Genomic DNA, 24105 nt, shown 5'->3' on the forward strand with positions numbered 1-24105 from the left:
AGGGAACCTTGCTATCTTCTTCCATTTCAAGGACAACGAAATCGGCAGGAAAAATTAAATGATTAACTTTAACCGGTAGGTTTTCGGCAATACCAATAGGATAGTTAAAAGTTCTATCGGCTAGGCGTATACACATCCTAGTTAGTTTTAGATCACCTAGGTTTAGTTTTAAGTATAGGGAGTGTGGCATAAGATTAATACTTGCCCCTAAGTCAGCTAATGCATCGTACATTACTGAATCTCCCATCAGACACGGAATAATGAAACTACCAGGATCTCCAAGTTTCGGTGGCATCTTTTGCTTTTGCAAAATTGCTGAGCATTCCTCATTGAGGAATGTGGTTGAAACTTCTTCATATTTACCTTTATCGGCTATGAGATCCTTGATAAACCTTCCATAATTTGGCATACCCGCAAGAACATCTACAAGTGGTACATTGATACAAATTTGCTTAATCATTTCGGAAAACTTGTTGTACTGTGCTTGTAATTTATCTTTCTTCAAACGTTGTGGGTATGGAATTGGATGTTTGTATTCTTTTAATGGCGGTTGAGTTTTAGGTGCACTTGTGGTTGGCACTTTATCCTCTTCCACAGAAGACTCTTTTTCGTTAGGAATAGAAACACGAGCAGGAGGTTTTGGAATATCGGGGTTAATGGTTAACCCACTTTTCGTAGTTATGGAATTTACTTGCTCATTCCTTGTTTGACTGTTGTTGGGATTCACTTGAGTATTTGAGGGGAGAGTACCAGGCGGTCTCTCTGCTAGTAACTGTGAAATCCTTCCAACATCTCTTTCTAAATTCTGAATCGTAGCTTGTTGATTTCGAATTTGCTGATTTTGAAGTTCCGCGGTTTGCTCGTTCCTAACCATAAAATCTCTCAAGAGATCTTCTAAACCGGATTTCTTCTCGGGTTGTGGTTGTGTAAGTGCTAATTGTTGTGGTTGTGGTTGATTGTGTTGGAAATTATTTTGATAAATTCGTTGAGGTTGATTACGGTTGTTTAGGTTATTATAACCTGGTGGTGGATTTCTTTGAATTTGATTTTGATTTTGATTTGGGTAATTTCGGTTATTTTGGTAACCTGGATTTCCTCCTTGATAGTTATTATTATTTGAACCTGAAGGTCCTCCTATTTGATAGCTGTTGATAGGAGGATATCTTCGGTTATTTGCTTCTATTGCTGGAAAATCGCTAAAATTCATTTCACCTTTTCGCAAGTAACCTAAGAAATTTGCTTGCTCTTCCATCGTTGCTTGATTACAATCTTTAGTAAGATGGGGACCTTGGCATAGTTCACATCCTACTCTGATAGCATGCATTTCCTTGGTTACTTTCTCAATTTGTCTGGCTTGATTTGCCATTTGAACTTTTAAAGAAGCAATTTCATCATTGCTTTCGATATTAGCAACGGTTGATGATCTAGAGAATTCTATCTCTTGATGCCAATTATGAGAATGGGACGCTAAATCAGCAATGATTGTATGAGCGTCTTCAGGTGTTTTCTTCATAACCGATCCTACGGCTGCAACATCTATATCTTTTCTAGTTGCTACATTGACTCCTTTATAAAATATACAAACTTTTTGAAATGTACTCAACCCGTGTTGAGGACATATTCGAAGCATTTTGTTGAATCTAGTCCAAGCTTCATAAAGAGTTTCATTAGGTTTTTGTTTAAAATGATTTATATCACTTTGTAATTTTGCTGCTTTTGAAGCAGGAAAGAATTCTGACAAAAATTTGTCCATCATATCATTCCAGTCTTCAATATAGCCTTCAGGTAATGAGTCTAGCCAATCTCTAGCTTCATCCTTTAATGACCATGGAAAGATTTTTAAACATGCGACATCATCGGTGACATCCTTAATTTTGAATAGTTTGCAAATGCTTACAAACTTACGAAGATGCTCGTTAGCATCCTCGTTTGGAGCTCCACCCAATTGGCATGTGTTAGTTACCATGTGTAAAAATTGACCTTTTATTTCAAAGCCATCAGTCATCTCGGGTTGGATGATTGCGTGGCCTTGACCTTTTCTTGTGGCCTTCATTAATGCTTCCATCGTTAAATTTGTGTCAGCCATTTCTTCTTCTTCTTTAATAATTGGCTCTATGATTGGTTGAATTATTGGTTTAGAATCGGATTCTAAGGAAAGTGATTCTAAATTCTTAGCAAGAGTTTCTACTTCTTGAGCTCTTAAGCGTTCGTGAAATTTTCTTTCAGGTTCAGGATGTGAAGGAGTTAATTCAGCGTTGGAGGAACGTAAGTTCATACATTAATTTTTTATTATGAAATCACAACACTAAAGGTTTATCTAGGGTTACCTACTTGTTTCTTTTTAGTGTTTTTTTTTTTTTTCGGTGTTTTAAAATTACTAGTACTTCCTATTTCTTTTTGTTGTTTTTGTCCTTTATTAATTCTTTGTGATTCCGGATTAAGTTTAACGAGTTTAGGATCGAACGGATCATACAATTTTGGGAAATTGTACAAAGAACTAAAGGATTTATTCAAAAACTTTGAACTTTCTTGGAAATGAATTTCCTCGATAGGATCGAATAACATAAAAACAATGATAAAAACCTTTAAACAAACAGATTATCCTTCTGATTTTGCCCACGTTTCGAATAGCCAAAAGATGCAGCAGAGGGGCAGGATCCTTCAAAGACCAATAAAATTGGTGATCCAACAACCCGGTCCACGTACAAATCCAACTACTACTACGAATCAGAAAAATTATCTATTTATTTAACTGCCAACTCCCCGGCAGCGGCGCCAAAAAGTTGATGTGCGGGATCGAGACCTTTATTTATGAACGGATTTGAGTTATTTTGTTACACGAATTGATTTCTTGTATATATGGTGTTTTAATGAATTCGGGTTGATTTCACACATATATAGGCAACTGGTCCTATCCGCGTAGTTTAGTTTTATAGGTAAATCTGATTCGTTCCACAGGGAGATGGAGTGTTTAATGGTTTTTAATAGTCTTTGATGTTAAACTAATTTAAAGGGGGTTTTGTATTAGGAATTTATAATATAACAATAATGGAAAATAACTTAACTAATTTACTTCATAAATAAAATTACAAGATTACAAGATTTAACTTAAAAAGAAACTAAATGAAATTATACTAATTATGATGCAACAATTTTATTACTAAATGGTAATTAGTAAAATAATAACTTTTTAATAAAACTATATGATTAAATTAACTAATTAACATGTTTTTAATTAAATTAATATAAACTAACAGGAATTATAATAATTAACTAATTTATAAACTAATTACTAATTATTAGTTATAATAATTAATACTAATTATAAGATTAAAACATTTATTAAAGTATTTAATATAATTAAAACTAATTATAACTTAATAACTTAAATATAATAATATTATTCTTAAAACCCTAAAATTGACCTTATCTGCTACAGTACTCATATTTCTACTTAATACCATTTATATGGGATGTGACAAAACAGTTCGTGTAAACTGATGCATATTGATTGTATTTTCTTAGTTTTTTTTTTTTTGCTGTATAAATAATACGTAAATAATAATAATGATTTTACAATATATAAAAATAGGAGTGTTTACTTAAATGTGTCACCCCTAGGTCCATGGATTGTTTTAAGTTAAGCTCGTATAAAAATGTTTAGTAATAAACTTATATTTTTCTTTCGAAAAAATATAAAGTTTTGACTAACTAAATTAAATCTAATTTTCACCGGATTTTATTTAGTTAGTTACTAGTCCCTAAGTATTTAAATTGAGACCCAACCTAGTTTTGACCTTCGCCAAAACCCAAATCATAACGGTTTCCCTTTTTACAATTTCACTATTATATGACTAGTGATATTACCCAAACCACCGAACTTTATTCCTAATTTAGTGTTAGTAAATTATTCATAAGCTCGTCTAAATCACTTTTAATGTTGAAGCTTAATTTATATAAATAAAAATAACTTTCGTTATTTTTATCTCATAAATTAAGTGACAGGGGTTAAATATCCAATTACATAATAATGGTTCATTTAATTAGGCTCAATATTAAAAACACTTAAGTTACATTTTTATTTTGTAAATGATAACAATCCATTTCACTAGGGGCTCTACATCTAAGCAAACACTAGGGAAATTAGCTACTCATTATACTAAGGAAAACATAAAAATATAAATATACAAACATAATAATAACGATAATTTTAACAGGGTAGACTTACTAAAAATTCTTCACTTTCATCAACTTCAAACGGTAGAAAAATACAATAACAACACCCTTTTCACGCGTACAATAATACCCTTAATCACGAACAATACACCCTTTGATACAAAAACTATCCTAAATATTTCACTTGGAACTGAAAATAATATAGTACAGAGTACTTTGGTAAAATAAAGACTACTATTTTTGTGTAGTATCTCCTGAATTTTTTTCCTGCGTATTCTAAAAATATAGATGAGTTGTGTATTTGTGTTGTGTGTTTGGAAATGTGCACTGACCACTTTGTTGGAACTCTCCTTCTCAACTTGTTGTCTCCCGTTCTTGATGTTTTAAATAGGCAAAGAGCCAACATTGGCCTACAATTATATGGTATTAATTTAAACTAAGTGCTAAATGTGTCAGACCCTCATTGAAATGGTGAACTAGCTATATATAATAATTGCTAGCCACTTGCTTTCTTCAAATATTCCTAGCTCCAATCTGTCTCTCCATATTATTACTCCGTAATACTTGATCTCAACTTGACCCACACTTCTCTTAGATTTAATTTAATACATAAAGCAACAACACAAACCTAATGTATTATTATTTTTTATTCATCATGGGTTTGAGTCATATGCAATTCATCTTTGGTAGGTCGACAAAATACCTATGCTTCGTGGGCTTGTACCTCATGTTCTGTTGCTTGTACATTCTCGTGTTTTGACATATTCTTCATTCTTCGCTCTTCGTCATTCACTTTTATTTAATTGTACAATTACAACCGAAAAGTGATACAAATACAAATACAAACTTATTATTTTAGACCGATATTGCGACTAAATATATGTTCATTTTGAGCAATATCAGACTGTAGATTAATAATTATCGAATACAAATACAAACATATGGATTACTCAGACTGTAGATTAATAATTATCGAATCTTAATAAAAATATATATATTTTGTGATGGTATTTGAGTCTCTCTCCTCGTATGTTTATGTTAGAATTAGTTGTAGTGTTTTGATTAATTAGAAGTGTTGATTAGTTTTGAAGTTTGAATGTTTTGAGGTGATGTTTATAAGAGAAATATTGAAGATTTGTTGTTTAGAAAGAAATGATTTTATTGATTTAGAATTGTGTTGTGAATGTGTGTTTTTTGTTGTTACATCAAATGCAAGATCATATGCCTATTTATAGGCCTCAAATGTGGATAAAAATATCTAGATTTTTTTGATAGAATTTTCTAGATATTTTTGTTAATGATATCTAGATATTTTTGTTAGAACTATCTAGATAATTTTGTTAATAATATCTAGATATTTTTGATATAAATATCTAGATAATTTTGTAGATAATTCTAGAAATACATTAATATTTTAACACTCCTCCTTAATGTATTTCGATGTTACTCCGAGCATGTTACGTAGGAACTCGAACTTGGGTCTTGGTAGTGCTTTAGTGAAAATGTCTGCAATCTGCTCTTCGGTCTTGCAGTATTTTAATTCAATATCTTTCTTGGCGGAGACTTCTCGTAGAAAGTGATACTTGATGTCAATATGTTTTGTTCTTCCATGGAACACTGGATTCTTTGCCATCGCGATTGCAGACTTGTTGTCGCAATATATCTTTGTAGCTTCGTCTTGTTTATCGCCCATATCTTCTAGTATTCTTCTTAGCCATATAGCTTGATTAGCTGAGTTTGCGGCTGCGACGTACTCGGCTTCAGCTGACGATTGTGCCACCGTTTCTTGTTTCTTTGATGTCCATGAGAATACACCAGATCCAAGTGTGAATGCGTATCCGGAAGTACTTCTCATGTCATCCACCGATCCGGCCCAATCACTATCTGTGTATCCCTGAAGCTTCGAGTCTATAGTGGGCTTGTACCATAATCCGTAGTCCATGGTACCTTGCAAGTATCTTAAAATTCTTTTAGAAGCTCCGTAATGTATTTGAGTAGGGTTTTTCATGTACCTGGATAATAGACTCGTTGCGTACATAATATCTGGCCTTGTTGCTGTCAGATAAAGTAGACTTCCGATGAGACTTCTGAATCTTGAAGCGTCTGCTTTCTCCGATCCATCTTCTTGTCTCATCTTCTCATTGGCAACTAGTGGCGTGGCTACGGTTTTGCAACCGTATAGTTTAAACTTTTTCAGGAGATTTTCCGTATATTTCTTTTGGCATATGAAGATGCCTTCATTTTCTTGACTGATTTCGATGCCAAGAAAATAGCGCATCAATCCAAGGTCGCTCATCTCGAACGTTTTCATCATGTCTTCTTTAAACTCTTGTATCATTCTCTCATTGTTTCCAGTATATATTAGATCATCGACATACAAGGAAATAATGAGAGTGTCAGAGTTACCTTGGGTTTTGATGTAGAGTGTAGGCTCACTTTGACTCCTCCTGAATCCCAAACTTGTGAAATAGCTATCAATGCGGCTATACCAAGCACGTGGTGCTTGTTTAAGTCCATATAGAGCTTTCTTTAGCTTCAGGACTTGGTCTTCTTTTCCTTTCTGAATGAACCCTTGTGGTTGCTCGACGTATATTTCTTCTTCGAGAAATCCATTTAGAAAGGCTGATTTTACATCTAGTTGGTGAATCTTCCACCTTCGTTGAGCTGCTAATGCCACAAGTGCTCTTATAGTGTCTAGTCGAGCTACTGGTGCAAAAGTTTCGTTGTAGTCGACTCCTTGTTGTTGTGAGTAGCCTTTAGCTACTAGCCTTGCTTTGTGTTTTTGTATAGAACCGTCAGGGTTGAGCTTTGTTTTGTAAACCCATTTAACTCCAATGATTTCTTTATCTTCGGGATGGTCAACTAACTCCCATGTGTTGTTTTTCTCGATCATTCTGATTTCTTCGTTCATAGCAGCCACCCACTTTTCATCTTTAGCTGCAACTTCATAGCTTTCAGGTTCTATAGTTGTGAAGTTACATGCCTCGTATACCTCTGCTAACGCTTTGACTCTTCCAGGTGTGGACTCTGGGCTTGACTCGTCTTGCGCCAAAGGTAATCTTGTCGACGGAGAAGTTGGTGTAGTAGGACTTGTTTCTCCGGTACTTTCTTGTTGTTGAGAATGCTCCATTTGTAGTGGTTGTTGGGCTGGAGTTTCCATAGATATCCTTGGCAGATATGTTTGTTTTTGAACTTTGTCTTTCTCCCAATTCCAAGAAGCGTCTTCATCAAACTCCACGTCTCGGCTGATCACGATGTTATTAGTCTTCAGGTTATAGACTCGGTAGCCTTTAGACTGTGTGCTGTAGCCCAAGAATATTCCCTTCTCTGATTTTTCTTGGAGCTTGTAACGTTTCTCCTTTGGAATGTGGATGTAGCAAATACACCCAAATACTCGCAGATGTTTTGCTGATGGTTTCCTTCCACTCCATGCCTCAATTGGAGTCTTGTTTTGTATGGCTTTCGTTGGACATCGATTTAATATATATACAGCCGTGTATACAGCTTCAGCCCAGAAACTGTTTGGAAGGCCTTTTTCATGTATCATTGTTTTGGCCATTTCCATTACAGTTCTGTTTTTGCGTTCAGAGACGCCATTTTGTTCAGGGGCATAACCAACAGTAAGTTGGCGTTTAACTCCTTCGTCTTCACAGAATTTGTTAAACTGTGTAGAGGTGTATTCTTTTCCTCTATCACTCCTTAGCGTTTTTATATAATGGCCACTGCTTTTTTCTACGAAGTTCTTAAACTTCTTGAATATCGTAAATACTTCCGATTTTTCACGCATGAAATACACCCACGTCATTCTAGAATAATCATCGATGAAGAGAATAAAGTACCTGTTTTGATTAAGAGACGGGGTCCTCATTGGTCCACAAACGTCAGTGTGCACCAGCTCCAGTATACCTTTCGCTCTCCAAGCTTTATCACGAGGGAAAGGTTTTCGATGTTGCTTGCCCATCATACAGCTTTCACATGTGTCAGTGATCTCTTCTATGTTAGGCAAGTCTCTCATCATATTCTTCTGTTGGAGGATTTTTAGTGCGTGAAAGTTAAAGTGGCCAAATCTTCGATGCCATAGCCATGATTCTTCAACTTGAACTTTCATGGCTGTGTCTTGGATATACTGCCAACGAAGCGGAAAGTTTCGGTTCTCCATTGGCACTTCGGCTATTAATTTATAGTTGTTTTTCTTGTCACGAATAACACATGATTTATCTTCGAAGAGTAAAGAGTATCCGTGCTCCATCATTTGTCCAACACTTAGCAAGTTACTTGCTAAGCTTGGTACTAGAAGAACGTCATTAACAGATCGAGTGCAGTTGTTAGTTTGAACAGTTATTGTACCTTTGCCTTTAGTGTCAACAAGAGCTCCATTCCCAAGTTTGACGCGGGACTTGACGGAGGTGTTGATACTATGAAATAGCTTCTCATCTCCTGTCATGTGATTGCTGCACCCACTGTCGATAAACCAAGTGTCTTCCCTTTGTTCATTCGCAACATGGCAGGCATAGAATAGCTGGTTTTTGTTCTCCGGTATATCTTCATTTTCTTCCGTGAAGTTAGCTCGATGATTTTGTTTTAAACGGCAATCTTTTTCTAGATGCCCAAATCTTTTGCAGTTATTGCATTTTGGTTTCCCTTTGTGAAAACAATCTTTCTCCAAGTGGTTTGTCCTTCTGCAAATACCACATGGAGGGTAGCTTTTTCTTTTCGGATCGAACCCGGTTCTAGGTTTTTCTCCTCCTCTCGAATTATCTTCGGGATTTCTTTTCCCCCCATTGTTTGATTTTTGAGACCGTAATTTGAGTTTAGAATGAAAGGCACTTTCGAGTGAGTTTTCACTACGCCGACTCAGTCTAGCCTCATATGCTTCAAGAGAGCCAATTAATTCTGGTACCGACAGAGTCTCGATGTCTTTCGACTCTTCGATAGCAGTAATGACATGATCGTATTTTTCTGTCATACTGATGAGTATTTTTTCTACGATCCTTTTATCAGTTATATTATCTCCATAGGCTCTCATTTGATTTATTATTTCTTTAATTCTAGAATAGTAATCTTTTACTGTCTCGGTCTCTTTCATATTTAAATTTTCAAAATCTCTTCTGAGAGTTAGAAGTTTGACGGATCTCACCTTGACATTTCCTTGAAATTCTTCCTGAAGAATCTTCCACGCCTCCTTGGCTGTCGTAGCTCCCATGATCCGTGGAAAGATAGACGGCGTCAAGGCTTGTTGGATGTAACCTAGAGCGGCAGCATTTCTTACAACATTTTTGTTGTATTTTTCATGTTCTTCCGCGGACAGAGTTTCGTCGTCTTTTGGAATAGTTAAGCCGACTTCGACAATATCCCACAAGCTTTGTGCTTGGAAATATGTCTTCATTCGGATACTCCAAAAATCATAGTTGTCGCCATCAAAGATGGGGACGGGAATATTGTATGCACCAACGGTAGTCATAGTGTACTCGAACAACGCCCAATATGGCTCTTGATACCACTTGTTAGAATTAGTTGTAGTGTTTTGATTAATTAGAAGTGTTGATTAGTTTTGAAGTTTGAATGTTTTGAGGTGATGTTTATAAGAGAAATATTGAAGATTTGTTGTTTAGAAAGAAATGATTTTATTGATTTAGAATTGTGTTGTGAATGTGTATTTTTTGTTGTTACATCAAATGCAAGATCATATGCCTATTTATAGGCCTCAAATGTGGATAAAAATATCTAGATTTTTTTGATAGAATTTTCTAGATATTTTTGTTAATGATATCTAGATATTTTTGTTAGAACTATCTAGATAATTTTGTTAATAATATCTAGATATTTTTGATATAAATATCTAGATAATTTTGTAGATAATTCTAGAAATACATTAATATTTTAACAGTTTACCTAGTGAGATTCGAACCAAACTTTCATAAAAATATCAAGACCTTCCCCACCTTATCGCTCTCATTAATTAATTATAACCATAATATAACCATAGTACATAAAGCACAATTTGTTAATATTTAAGTATGTAATACCAAGTCTCTGGTCTACAACATTTATGTATTCCAGTAGCCATTGACTTTTCATATTTTTATATTTAATCATTAGGCTATTAGAACACATTTGATCCCGGCCCAAAATGTTGACAAATTGATACAAGCAACATGTTGCTCAAAATTCTATGGGTTGCATTATTGCTATCTTCTGGTTTTGCATCCATCAACACAACTCTTCTTCCAACAGATGAAGGTTTACGCGCTACCATAATATGTTTGCAACTGATTATGAACTCGAGTTTTTGGTACATGTTATTTGAGCTGATAATTAATAATTAAACTTTTTTGATAGTTGATGCGTTGAGAGCGATTGGAAAGACGTTGGGTAAAGACTGGGATTTCACAAAGGATCCGTGTGTCGATTGGAGCAGTCCTAGTGTTCAACAGTATGAGAATAACGTTACTTGCAGCTGCGATCAAAACAACACGATATGCCATGTCGTTAGCATGTAATTACTATTTTTCTTTCCCTAATCTATGTTAAATTGCTGATAAGTGCTTCTTACATGCATGATCTTGTACACATGTGAATGGTCAAACTTTCAATAAGTCTTTGATGGTATCATGACAGTTCATACTATTAATAAAAAGACAAAAGTAAACTAAAACAACCATTTAAGCTATCTGGTTTCTTATAAAATGAAAGTCCAATTCTTTTATTATGTCTAGTGAATTTCTGTATCAATGGATTCATATTGATGAAACATTTGTGATTTTGATGATAACAATAGTATGCTATTGAGTATGTATGATCATTGATACGAAAAAATGAAAGGGTGAAAACCTCAAAACGACACCCACTTATTTCCGTCCTTTTTATTAATTTCCATTGGCCCTCTTTTCCATCTTTAAGAAGGAAAAAAAACCCCGTTTAATCACAAATGTGATATTTCTCATTTCATCACAATTGATATTTCTCCTCAATTTTCATCATAAATATTGCATGTATCATATACTCGTTTGTATGAGAAAATAAAATTGTGGGTAATGACTTCTTAATTATGTAATTTGAATGTGTAGAGCATTAAAAGGCACTATGGGTGATTTATCCGTATCGAAATTGCATGCTTTTCAATGATGAGTCCACGGAAAAGTGTATTTTCTTTAATTCCGTTAGATTATACTTTTTGCTTGAATTTTGGGGTGATTTAGTTTAAAACTAGCGGATGGAAGCGCGCGTTGCTGCGCTGTTTTGCAAAATCTTTTTGGATAACAGGAAACATGTCGTTGTGCAAGGGTAAAATAGAAAAAAACAAAGACATATAGATAACGGTTTTTGTGGGAAAAAAATAAGTTACAAGAATGAGAGAATGTTTTTGTTCGGGCCTTAAGAAAAAGATGCTGGGAAAGGAAGGTGGAAATCAAAGAAAGGAAAAAAAAAATTAGGGAAAAAAAAGGAAAAAGTTAATGTAGCACATGGAGGGTCCTTGTGGGTGCAACCTTTTTTGCACAAAGTACAAGTTATTGAAGCTTAATGGGCTAGTATTCCCTTACTATTCTAAAACTTTGTCTAATACGGAGTAGTATATAAGTTAGAAGAATCGAGAGAGCGTTTTTGTTCGGGCCTTTAGAAAAAGATGCAGGGAAAGGAAGGTGGAAATCAAAGAAAGGATAAAAAGAGGGGAAAAAGGGAAAAAGTTATTGTAGTACAGGAAGGGTCCTTGTAAGTGCAACTTTTTTTAGCACAGAGTACAAGGTGGTGAAGCGTAAACTTTTTTTAGCACAAAGTACAAGGTGTTGAAGCGTAAGGGTAGTATTCGGTTACTATTCCGGAGATTTGTCTAATAGTATGTAGTTATAATTATAATTATAATAATTATAATATAATATATAATATAATAATTATAATAATATAATATAATAATTATAATATAATATAATATAATATAATATAATATAATATAATATAATATAATTATTAATTATAATATAATATAATTGGAACTTTTAGCTTAACTACCCTTTAGGCCACTCCCGATCGTAACTAAACTATTCATCCTCTTAATCTTCCACATCAGCGCCACATCAACACCAATATCCTATAACTAACTCATAATTAAACACTCCCTATAATGGCTAAAACAATACTCCTCTTAATATACAACGTACAAGCAATAAAGCATCAAGTCTAACAATAAAAAGCTACTGGACCCACAATTCCTATAACTAAACTTAAAACTTCCGTTAAATTGATGGTGGATGCGGGTAACTAAAGCGGGTAATGAGCCCGTACCTATGGTTAGTTACGGGTAATGACGGGTAATGAACGGGTAATGAACCATAAGGGGTGGTCTTATAATACTCTCATAGTTTTTTCGTAGGGAGTCTATTTAATACGGAGTATATTTTGGTCTTCCAAAGAAATTAAAAGGCACTTTTTATCAAAATGCATATATTTTTCCTTAATGATATAAACTAGTTGTAGAGCTCTCGCTTCGCGCCGGGGGCTCCGTTTTTAATGCGAGTTAAAAAAAAAAGTGTTGATCTATTTTCTAAAAAAAAAAAAAAAAATTCGACATCTAACATTGAAGGGTTGTTTTTTTGTGAAAGTTGCTTCTTTTAGCGTTCGGGTTTTTTTTTTTTTTTAAAGTTAGTTGATCTATTTTATAAAAAAGAATATTTTTCGACATCTTTTGGTATCATTGAAGGGTTGTTCCTTTTATGAAAATTGTTTTTTTATCGTTTGAGACAAAAAAAAAAGTAGCACAGTAGTAGCGTGGTGAGTGTTATTATTCAATATTTTTAGTGTTAGTGATGGGATAAATAATATTTTAGAATACAGGTATAAAATGGGGGGTTCGATTTGTATTTTAATGAAAGTTAGGGGGTTGGGTGTGTGAAAAATGAAATATTAAATAGTACTATAAAATGGGGGGTTCGATTTGTATTTTAATGAAAGTTAGGGAGTTGGATGTGTGAAAAATGAAATATTAAATAGTACTATTCATAACTAATAAGACAAATTTACCAATATAACTCATAGACAAAATTTGTCTTATTTGTTATGAATAGTACTATTTAGTTTTTCAATTTTCACAAACATAACCCCATAACTTTCATTAAAATACAAATCGAACCCCCCACTTTATACCTAACCCCCTACCTAACTTCCATTAAAATACAAATCGAACCCCCCACTTTATATCTATATTCTAAATTATTATTTATCCCATCACTAACACCAAAAATACTTAATAATAACACTCACCACGCTTTACCGACTTGTACACTGAGCTCAAAGAGTAGGACCCACATAGGCCACTAATGTGCTACATTTTTTTTTGTCTCCAACGATAAAAGAAGCAACTTTCTTAAAAGAAACAACCCTTCAATGCTACCAAAAGATGTCGAAAAACATTCTTTTTCACAAAATAGATCAACTAACTTTAACGCTAAAAGAAGCAACTTTCACAAAAGGAACAACCCTTCAATGTTAGATGTCGAAAAAAAAATCTTTTTTACAAAATAGATCAAGACTTTTTTATTTTTAACTCGCATTCAAAACGGAGCCCTCGGCGCGAAGCGAGAGCTCCACAACTAGTTTTGTCTATTAGGTATATTAGTAATAGTAATAGTAATAGTAATAGTAATAGTAATAGTAATAGTAATACTAATATAAATAATAAAATAGTAATTGGAGTAATAATAACATATTTATTGGGCTTGATAAATTATAATAATCCAACTTAGATTTTTCTAGTTTTTTCATGTGTAAACATTTTTTTTTTTTTTTCATGTGTAAACTTGTTATGAGTAAAATGAGTAGAATGATAAATACTTTCATTAAGAGCAATGTTAAGTTTCATACAGTAATATTTTATAAATAAATAAATATATATATATATATATATATATATATATATATATATATATATATATATATATATATATATTTTTTTTTACGAGGAACCCTCTAGCGACGAGCCATAATGGCTCCCCTCTAGTTGGTAAACCCCGGGTATATATATATATATATATATATATATATATATATATAGAATGAAGTCAAAGGAAAAAAAAAAAAATTACTGTATTTGATTTTGATCATCCAATCATGTTACTCGTATATATATTTCATAAAAGTTTGGTATTTTTCGTAAACAAATTTAAAATACTTCTAATACGAAGCGAAAATTGAAAAGGGGAAATCAATAGCAGATAGTGATTCGTCTTAGTTGCATCAGTAGGGCACATAACAGTATTTTATACTTTACTTTCTACTTATTTTGGGAGGGGAAAGATCAAAGAAACAGAATCGAAGCCGGCGCTTTTAAAGTATCCAAATTAGGGTTTCAGGATATGTGAATATAGACTAATTTGTTGTGCATTTTATATATTGAATTGAATTGAAATTGAAATTGCAATGATTAGTTTCTATTGCTGTTTTTCGTGATTAAGCTATACTGGTATGACTTCTAATGTTTACATGTATCTATACTTACAGAGACTTAAGTCGCAACTATCTAAGCGGTACAATTCCTCCAGAATGGGGATCTATGGGGCAACTTTTAAACATGTACATCTTTCTCTACTCATGTTATTTAACATACACTCGAGTTTTGTATCGTATAACAGTATCAGGATGACTGCAAATAGCTCATTGTTTTTCATTTACAGTTCTCTTATAGCGAATCGTTTAAATGGATCAATCCCAAAGGAACTTGGAAACATATCCACATTGACAACATTGTAAATGTCTATACATATGCTATCGTTTGTTCTTTTATTATAATCATGTTAACTTCTGTAACCTCCATTTTGTTGTTTATGGTTTCAATGTTATTGTAATTAAACATAGAACCGTAGAAGACAATTTGATGTCTGGAATAATTCCCGACGAACTGGGGAATCTTTCAAGCATTCAAAGATTGTAAGACTTCATGAACTTTGTAATTAACACATTCTTTTTATCTCATTATTATTCTATTCACTTTGTGTTCAACTGTTTCATCATTTATTGTAGGTTTCTGAACTCTAACTTTTTCACCGGGGAGTTGCCTTCATCGTTCGCTAATTTTAAAAATATTACGGAATTGTGAGTCCTATTCATCAACTAGCTGAATTTTATTCTAAGGGTATACATAATTGACAACTGTATGTATATATTATTCTCTTTACAGTCGGATTGGTGCTAATAATTTTTCTGGAAAGATCCCTGATTTCATAGGGAAATGGACAAATCTCAAAAACTTGTGAGACGTTCACTTACTGTTTTGTTTTTTTCTTTGGATGTATTTAAGTTCAGATTTAATCGGGGTTTCGAATTTGTAGAAGGATTCAGGCTAGTGGAATGGAAGGGCCGATACCTTCTAGCATTACTCTTTTGTCACATTTGTCAGACTTGTCAGTAAATTATTCATATCATCTAATTTAATATTGTTCTCTTGATCAAAAGTATTTTTGTGACCTAATCAAAAAATGCAGGCGAATTAGCGACTTGGGAGGACCAGATGCACTTTGTCCACCTTTTAGTAATGCAACGACTTTCAAGAATTTGTGAGCTTAAAACCTTGTATTCAATAGACCATTACTATTTTCTTTTTTCAACTAATTTTAAACTCAATCTTTCAGAATCTTGAGGAGTTGCAATCTGATCGGCCCATTACCAAATTCTCTTGCTTCAAGTGCTCTTAAAGTCTTGTTAGTACTTTTCACCTTTTCCTCAATTTGTTACATTTCTTAAAGTCTTGTGTTTGGACCATCATTTGGTTTTCTGTCATCTTTGTGTTTCAATGTGATTTTGTGTGTATCATATACTAACGCTAATTGTTTGATGCATAACTACTAATCAGTATATTCATTTCGTTAGTTCTATTTATTGTAATATTACCCGATTTTGACCAACTCATATCTTACGCTTTCAGAGACTTCAGCTTTAACAAGTTTAATGGTACCATTCCTAGCGGGTTCACGGATCTAGAGGAAACCGACTACATGTAAGCATCTGATTTTAATGTATTAGCACTATCCCACATACTATATTAATATTAATATATTATTATATTATATACACTAATGTATGTTTTAAATTTCTTAGCTATCTTACCGGAAATATGCTATCTGGAACGGTGCCTAATTGGATGCTCACGGGAGGAAAAATCATGTAAGTTGTTTATCTACTGTAAATCTCTTACAAGTAAAATATCAAGATGCTTTTCATATAAACGTTTTATAATTGTATAATATAATAACGATTGATGTTGTGAATTTTCCTGCAGTGATCTGTCATATAACAATTTTACATTTGATGGCTCAAGGTGTCAGATGCGAGGGACGTAAGATTAACCCCACCTTCTCAAAGTACTATTTTTAAAGTTTTATCTTTTTCTTCCGAGCTAAATTCATAAATTCATGTGCTTTCGTGTAGAAACTTGTTTGATTCCTTTTCAACAGATAACACTTCGTAAGTTTCTCTTCCATTAACTCTTTAATCCAAAAAGATGTGACTGTATTAATTTCTTTATGACACACTTTCATTTTTCCTACTGTTACCAGTAAAAAAATTGTCTCGTGTTTGGCGATTAATGTTTGTCCAACCGGTAAGTGCATATTATCTCTTATATCACAAAATCTTTTACACCAACAACAACAACAACAATACCCAATCCCGCGCCTGCGAGGTATGGGGGAGGTAAGATGTAGACAATCCTTCCTCTACCCTAAACTAGAAGAGAAGTCGTTTCTGTTACCACGAGTCGAGAGAATTCTCCACCCACGGGAAAGGAAATTCATCCCCCTCTCTACTCCAGGGTAGAGAGATTGCTTCCGTGAGGACCTCCGGCTAAAAAAAGACTTTTACTATATCACAAAATTTTGCTAAATTCAGTTTTTTTTTGTTTTGAGATTTTCATGACACTAATTTTTGGGCTAGATTATTCATCCTTATATATAAACTGCGGAGGAAAGGGATTATCGGTTGGTAAAAACGCATATGAAGGTGATTTGGACACGGGCGGTCCTTCACATTTCTCGTCGTCTGAAAATCGATGGGGATTCAGCAATACGGGTCACTTTTTGGATGACAATCAAGAAGACACTTATATTATCATAAGTAATTCTTCGAACGACTCTGGGTTGTACATGAGTGCACGATCGTCAGCCATATCTTTGACATATTACGGTTTCTGTTTGATTAATGGAAGCTACAATGTAAGCCTTCACTTTGCGGAGCTCGTTTTCACTGATGATAATATGTATAGCAGCCTCGGTAGGCGTTTATTTGATATCTACATTCAGGTAATTAAGTTAAATACTATGTTTAGATGTAAAATGTAAATTAAGTACTGATGTTTCTGAATTGGGAATATTGTGATGTGATAGGGTATACTGGTGGAGAAGGATTTTGATATCAGTAATAGGGCAGGTGGGCCCAGGAAAGCGATTGTGACAACTTATACGGTAAATGTTACAAATAGTTTGGAAATTCAACTACGTTGGGCTGGAAAAGGAACGATCAATATTCCATCTCGAGGTGTATATGGTCCTCTTATTTCAGCTATTTCTGTGGATCCAAGTAAGCTATAACTTCCTATACATGTTTTGCATAAACTCTACTATATTATGGTTTGTTTTAGTTATATGACTGTCCTTATGAAACTGTTGCTTTTCTGCTTTTTTTATTTGGATTTTTTAGATTTTCCGGTTACACAAAAAGATGGAAATGGTGTCTCAGCCGGGACTGTGGCTGGAATTGTGATTGGGGTCGTTTGTTTGATTGTTTTACTTCTAGGAGGTCTTTGGTGGTTCGGTTATTTACGACGCCGAGCTACTAACGAGCTAGGTATTTACGTACCAAGATGCTACTCAAGAGGTGGCAAGATGGACGTGTTGGGTTGGGTTGAGACTGGTCATGGGTCAAACGGGTCAGATGTGTTAGACGGGATGAACGAGTCTGGTCTAAATGGGTTGGGTTGGGTCAAAATAAGTGATCTTATTTGAGTAAATTGAATGTTGACCCACAAACACTTTTAATCCATACAAATAAGTTTCAATAACTAATGTTTTAGGTATAGAAAAAAATACGTACAGAAGTTAATTTTATAATGATAATTTTATGAAGAAAACGACTTAGGAGGTTGTATGCATTAAAAAATAGACTGTCAATGAGACAATGATTTTCACTTCATTTGACTTCTTCCCTTTTTTTAGCTGATATCTTTTATTTTACTTATTTGAGATGACTCATTGACACTTCAACCGTAATCGGTTAAACTAGTTCTCTTCAAGCTATTTTACCCGTTTCAATTATATTCAAGGTGTTACCGGTTCGTTTACGTTGAGGCAAATAAAAGCCGCGACAAAAAATTTCGATGCTGCTAATAAGATCGGCGAAGGTGGTTTTGGCTCTGTTTACAAGGTAATCTGGTATTTTTTAGCTACGGGACATTAGTGAGCATAGTAATACTATATCAGAAACCAACATTATTGTTTTTAATGAAGGGAGTATTACCGGATGGCATGTTAATAGCTGTAAAACAGCTTTCGTCTAAATCAAGGCAAGGAAATAGGGAATTCTTGAACGAGTTAGGCATGATTTCTGCTTTGCAACATCCGCATCTTGTGAAGCTGCATGGATGTTGTATCGAAGGAAACCAGTTATTGCTTGCGTATGAATACATGGAAAATAACAGTCTTGCCCGTGCTTTATTTGGTAAACGTTATGCTTTCGTTCACTATATATCATGATTTAGGTCCATCTTTTGGTCAGAGATTAACCGAATTGCAAATCAACCGCATTAGTAAATGTGTCAAAACTACTCTCTCTATTTAAGGGACTAAGTATTCTCTAAGTAGGATATAAAATTACTAAAGATCAGTATAAGGCCGCTTGGGATTAGTTTTTATTTATAAGTTTTGCTCATTTATTTCTGACTTTGTGGATTTCGAAGGGCCTGAAGAATGGCAGATAGAACTTGATTGGCCTACAAGATATAGGATTTGCATAGGTATAGCACGGGGATTGGCTTTTCTTCATGAAGAATCAAGATTAAAGATTGTGCACAGAGACATCAAAGCCACTAATGTCTTGCTTGATAAGAATCTAGACGCTAAAATTTCTGATTTTGGTTTGGCTAAGCTTGATGAAGAAGACAACACCCATATAAGCACTCGTATTGCTGGAACTTAGTGAGTCATTTAATGTTCTCAATCTACTATTTTTATACCTGTTTATCGTTTTGCTAGTTTAATCAGTATGTCAAAACTCAAAATTAGAGGTGACAAATTTGGCCAGCTTGATTAGCGGTTCAAAATAATTACTTTTTTCTGGTCAAATTGACTTGGGTTGAACTCCCCAAAACTTTTATCGCCAAGTCTTGATTTTTCCTTTACAAAAAGTTTAATGTTAATTCAAATATAACATGATTTAAACGGTTGGGCGGGGAACCATTTGTGGTTCTTTTTTAACTGTTATTTGACCCCGTTTAGAGGTTAAAAATCACCAAAAATCCTAAATCAACCCGTTGATAAGTAATGGATCGAATTTCCCTCCTCCGATATAAAACCCCTGTTGCAATGATCAACCTTGAAGGTTTATGTTTTTTGTATATTTTCAGTGGATATATGGCTCCTGAATACGCTCTGCGTGGTTACCTAACCGATAAAGCAGATGTCTATAGCTATGGAATCGTCCTCTTAGAGATCGTGAGTGGGATGGCTAACACTGTAGACAGGACAAAGCAGAACCATTTTATTCTTCTTGATCGGGTAATAACAATTATATGAACCATCTTTTAACTCCACAAATTTCATTATGCGTCTTTAATCCTATTTTATATGCCATTTGTCACTTTATTTTTAGGCTGTTGCTTTGAAAAGTACGGATAAATTGATGGATCTAGTTGACCCGAGATTAGATTCAAAATACGACGTCCAAGAAGTGATGGTTGTTATAAATCTGGCTTTAGTATGCACTACAATCACTCCAACCGATAGGCCAGCAATGTCGTCAGTTGTTAGCATGCTTGAAGGAAGAATCGTTCCTCAAGCGTTTGTTGCTGAACAAAGCGTCTCAGTGACCGAAAAGGATGACAAGAAAATGAAGAAGCAACTTGATAAAATTGCGAACGAGAGTGAAATTGAGATGTCGTTTCCAAACACTGATTCAACGGTGTCTGCTGGTGATTTATACCCAGTTGATCGTTTCAGCGAGTATCTGCATAAGCGAGACAATGAATGATTCGAGAAAGTTTTCTTAAGAGTGTTGGTCCTTGTATATGTATATGGTTGTATCACAAGTATGCTAAATTTCTTGTGCTCATTTATCATTACTGTATAAAGTATTTTGTACAAGTGTGATTCATTTCTTTTTGTTGTATCATAAGTTTTCTTTTTGTTGCCGGAATTTCATAACTTGGCCGGAAAAGTTTGCCGGATTTCTTGACTTGGCCGGAAATGACGGCATGTCTTTCAGTACCATGGATCAGGTTCTGTACTTGGTTGTTTCATTGTTTGCTGACAAATTATGGTTTAATCAGTGGTTGTTTTAAAGGTGGTTTTAAGTTCCAACTGGTGGTGACAGCAAGTATGTTCTTTCACAATTTTGTATACAATGTTGTTGTTCAATAGATGTTAGTTTGGTTTTGATTGAGTTGGCAGTTGCTTTTGTTTGTTGTTGGTTTTCACATCACAAGTTTGTCGGATTTCCCTTCTTGTTGTGATGCTTGCGGTTTTCTTTCTCGGAATTCGCATCTTCGTCTACGATTTTTCACCTTTGTTAAAATGACCTCAAATTGGACTCAACAGATGCACGAGCCGGCTGGTGAACAAAACCTAGATTGATAAACCAATTTATAAATGGACTTGTCTTCTAAGTTTCATCAAGTACACACAAAAAACACATCATTATTCATGAAAAGAGGATACAATCATGTATATTCTCTCAATATATTTTAGATAATATTACAATGACGTGTAATTTGAGGTTTTTGAAAGGTTTTGGGATTTGTGACACTGACGTGACAGGGTCAATTTCTTATGTGTTGTGATGGCGAGAGTAAAATTCGGGGTTAAATTTGTATATGAAGGTTTGGTTATGTGATAAAATATGATTGAGTTGGATGAAAACAAAATAAAATAATAATATAGAATTGAGGTGTATTGAGTGTCAAAAATCTTTTTTTCCGTCACATTTATAACTTCAGACGTGTTGATCGGCAAGGACACGTTGACCCCATATTGCCTAACACCATAAATTCGTCACTTTTGACGCCCTTTAGAGACGTTAATCCTCTCAATGTCATTTTGTTTACGCTGTGTAGTTGATAGTCTTAGCTAGTCAAGTCCGACAGAAGAAACTGCTTTGGAATTTGACCATTTTCTTATATATCTTTTCTTTCTATAACTAAAAAGATAGTTATAATTATGTCAAATTTAAAAAAAAAATAAAAAAATGAATTTATACCTTCAATGAGTTTGTAACTTCAAATTTCAAATTTTTTTTTTTTTTTTTTGAAACGACGGAATTTTATTAAGCACTCAAACGACCCATTACCAAGAAGTTAGACTAGGGGTGTGCACCATTTGGTTTTAAACCGAATATAAAATCAAATCCAAAAAAAAAAAAAAAAATTAAACCGATTTTTTTAAACGGTTTTCGGATTGATCGAAACCAAAATCGTAATTCGGTTTTTGGTTTGGTTTTTGGTTTTGAAAATTTTAAATTTGGTTAATCGAAAACCGAATTAAAAACCGAATTCATATTAATAACATATTAAAACATATTTATAATTATAATATCTATCTATATATTTATATTATATTTGATGTACTATTACATTTTTATCAAACACTAAACATGTTATATACCATGTATACTTTAATTAATTCCACAACCGTTATTCCTAATTTATATGTAAGTTTATGCTGGTTAGGATTTTTATTTTTAGTGATTTTCGATTTTAACCGAAACCAAACCGAAATCAATTTCGATTTTCGGTTCGGTTTTGATTATGGTTTTGATATTTAAATTTGGTTTTGGTTTGGTTTTCGGTTTTGATTAAATTTGGTTTTGGTTTGGTTTTCGGTTTTGATTTTATATGTTTCAAAATCGAAAAAACCGAACCGGAATAAACCGAAAAACCAAATACCGAACCGATGAACACCCCTAAGCTAGACAAGCATTGCAAATGAACATAAAAGCCAAGATTTCCAAATTACATCAATCTTAGCTCTAAAGTGAAACCAAGAAAACGAGAAATTTAACCGAATCAACAATAGTACATTTTTTCACAGACTTTTTATTAAATAATGAACAATTTCATAAACCTCAGACCATCCAAAGAGCCACAACAATAATTGAGAGCATCCAATTTCTCGTGTCATTATAACCAAAACACATATGAATCCAATTAAGAACCTCTTGTCATGAAGAAAACGCGTGAAATGGATGATCAATCTATAAAAATAGCACGCCATACTTCTTGTGCGCATATACAAAGAAAGAATACGTGTTCCGAGCTTTCGACAACAATATTGCAAACCACACAGCTTATAGATTGAACTTCTAAACCACATCTCGATAGGTTGAGTCTATACGAAATCCTATCCATTTAAGTCACCAAAGGAAAATGTTGATTTTACCTCGAAATACACTTTTCCACGTCGTAGGAGTATTATACGAAGGTAATAGATGACGGTCGATAGTGTTCCTTGTTGACGAAACTAGAAAATACACCTTCGCCACTTAAGGTCCACCTCCAATAATCATGATGATCGTAAGTCGTAATGTCATACAATGAACAGTCAGACCATAAGCAAAGCTGAATTTCTACTACCGATATCCTCATGGGTCAAATTCCATACCCATCCCCACCATTGATGTAACCATCAGCAACCACAACATCCCAATCACGATCCAAGTGGAAGAGCCGGTTATAAGTCACACATAAAGACGCATCACATAAATGAATAAATATAAATATTTAAATACTAGTAATATAAATATAAATAAATGATTAAATACTTAAAATTTGAACAAGCCTGTTTCTTATACTTTCATATATATATATATATATATATAGATAGATAGATAGATAGATAGATAGATAGTATATTTACTTGTAGGATTGTGTGTTAGATAATTGGATTCAAATAATCAGTTGCAACAAAACGTGATTTTAATAAATAATTTTTGAATTTTATTATATTGTATGATATGGTAATGATCAGCTAATCAATTTTTTAGTGTGTAAGAAAATCATATACACGGAGTACTTGATAATATGACGTGTAAGAGTACTAAAAAGGACATACTTTTAAAATAATAAAATATGTAAAATTGATATCTCATGATACATTTTGCATGAATTGTACATTAAAGTATAATTTAAAATATGTAAACATTATAATATATGACAGAACACGTTTAAGTCGATCATAATTTCACAGTAAGAACGAATAAAAAATTTATATTTTTAATTCAACATATATTATAAAATAAACTAAAGTTACAGCCATTTATATAACATTTGAAATATTAACATTACATACAGTTGGATGTTATAGTTGCAAACAATGTTGTAAAAAACCCGTTTAATCCCCGATTACTCATTTTTAAGAGCACTCCGTTCCGTTTTTTCAAAATCCTTTTAATTAATTGACGAGTTAAAATCGAATTTGGTAATCAAAGTCGGTCAAAGTCAAAATTTATCAACGCCTAGAAGTTTAGAGCTGTTGAATAAGATTAACCATTTTAGACAATTATGTTAAATTTTATGTTTATTTTATGATTTTTTTTTATATTTACACATATAATTTTTGAAATTTAAAATTCAAATGTATAAAGTACAATCCGAATAATCCTCGAGTAATTTCTGAATTGTCGATTAATCCTTCTAAAGACTAAAGACTTGACCGATTAATTCCAGAATAACGAATTTTGCAA

At 33.5% G+C, this 24105-nt stretch overlaps 1 protein-coding gene across 1 annotated transcript; it reads left to right on the forward strand.

Annotated features, from left to right (window-relative positions):
* Positions 1 to 11800: 11800 nt before the first annotated feature.
* On the forward strand, positions 11801 to 20737 carry LOC139853440 (probable leucine-rich repeat receptor-like serine/threonine-protein kinase At3g14840). The gene is made up of 22 exons (XM_071842834.1): positions 11801 to 11886; positions 14668 to 14739; positions 14841 to 14912; positions 15022 to 15093; positions 15187 to 15258; positions 15344 to 15415; positions 15495 to 15566; positions 15648 to 15719; positions 15795 to 15863; positions 16088 to 16159; positions 16261 to 16326; positions 16442 to 16498; positions 16591 to 16626; positions 16719 to 16762; positions 17095 to 17459; positions 17544 to 17736; positions 17857 to 17998; positions 18450 to 18579; positions 18663 to 18873; positions 19112 to 19349; positions 19778 to 19928; positions 20023 to 20737. Exons 1-22 carry the CDS (start codon positions 11801 to 11803, stop codon positions 20398 to 20400), a joined length of 2742 nt encoding a protein of 913 aa, XP_071698935.1. The 3' UTR covers positions 20401 to 20737.
* Positions 20738 to 24105: the final 3368 nt, after the last annotated feature.

Source organism: Rutidosis leptorrhynchoides, chromosome 6, assembly GCF_046630445.1.
Source record: "Rutidosis leptorrhynchoides isolate AG116_Rl617_1_P2 chromosome 6, CSIRO_AGI_Rlap_v1, whole genome shotgun sequence".
NCBI lineage: Eukaryota > Viridiplantae > Streptophyta > Magnoliopsida > Asterales > Asteraceae > Rutidosis > Rutidosis leptorrhynchoides.

Bases quoted from the DNA above. Each gene is read 5' to 3' on its own strand.
- LOC139853440 (XM_071842834.1), top strand. From the start codon at position 11,801: ATGCAGGGAAAGGAAGGTGGAAATCAAAGAAAGGATAAAAAGAGGGGA. The intron at 15,416-15,494 runs GTGAGACGTTCA...TCGAATTTGTAG, and splicing joins TGGACAAATCTCAAAAACTT to AAGGATTCAGGCTAGTGGAA. The intron at 16,327-16,441 runs GTAAGTTGTTTA...ATTTTCCTGCAG, and splicing joins CTCACGGGAGGAAAAATCAT to TGATCTGTCATATAACAATT.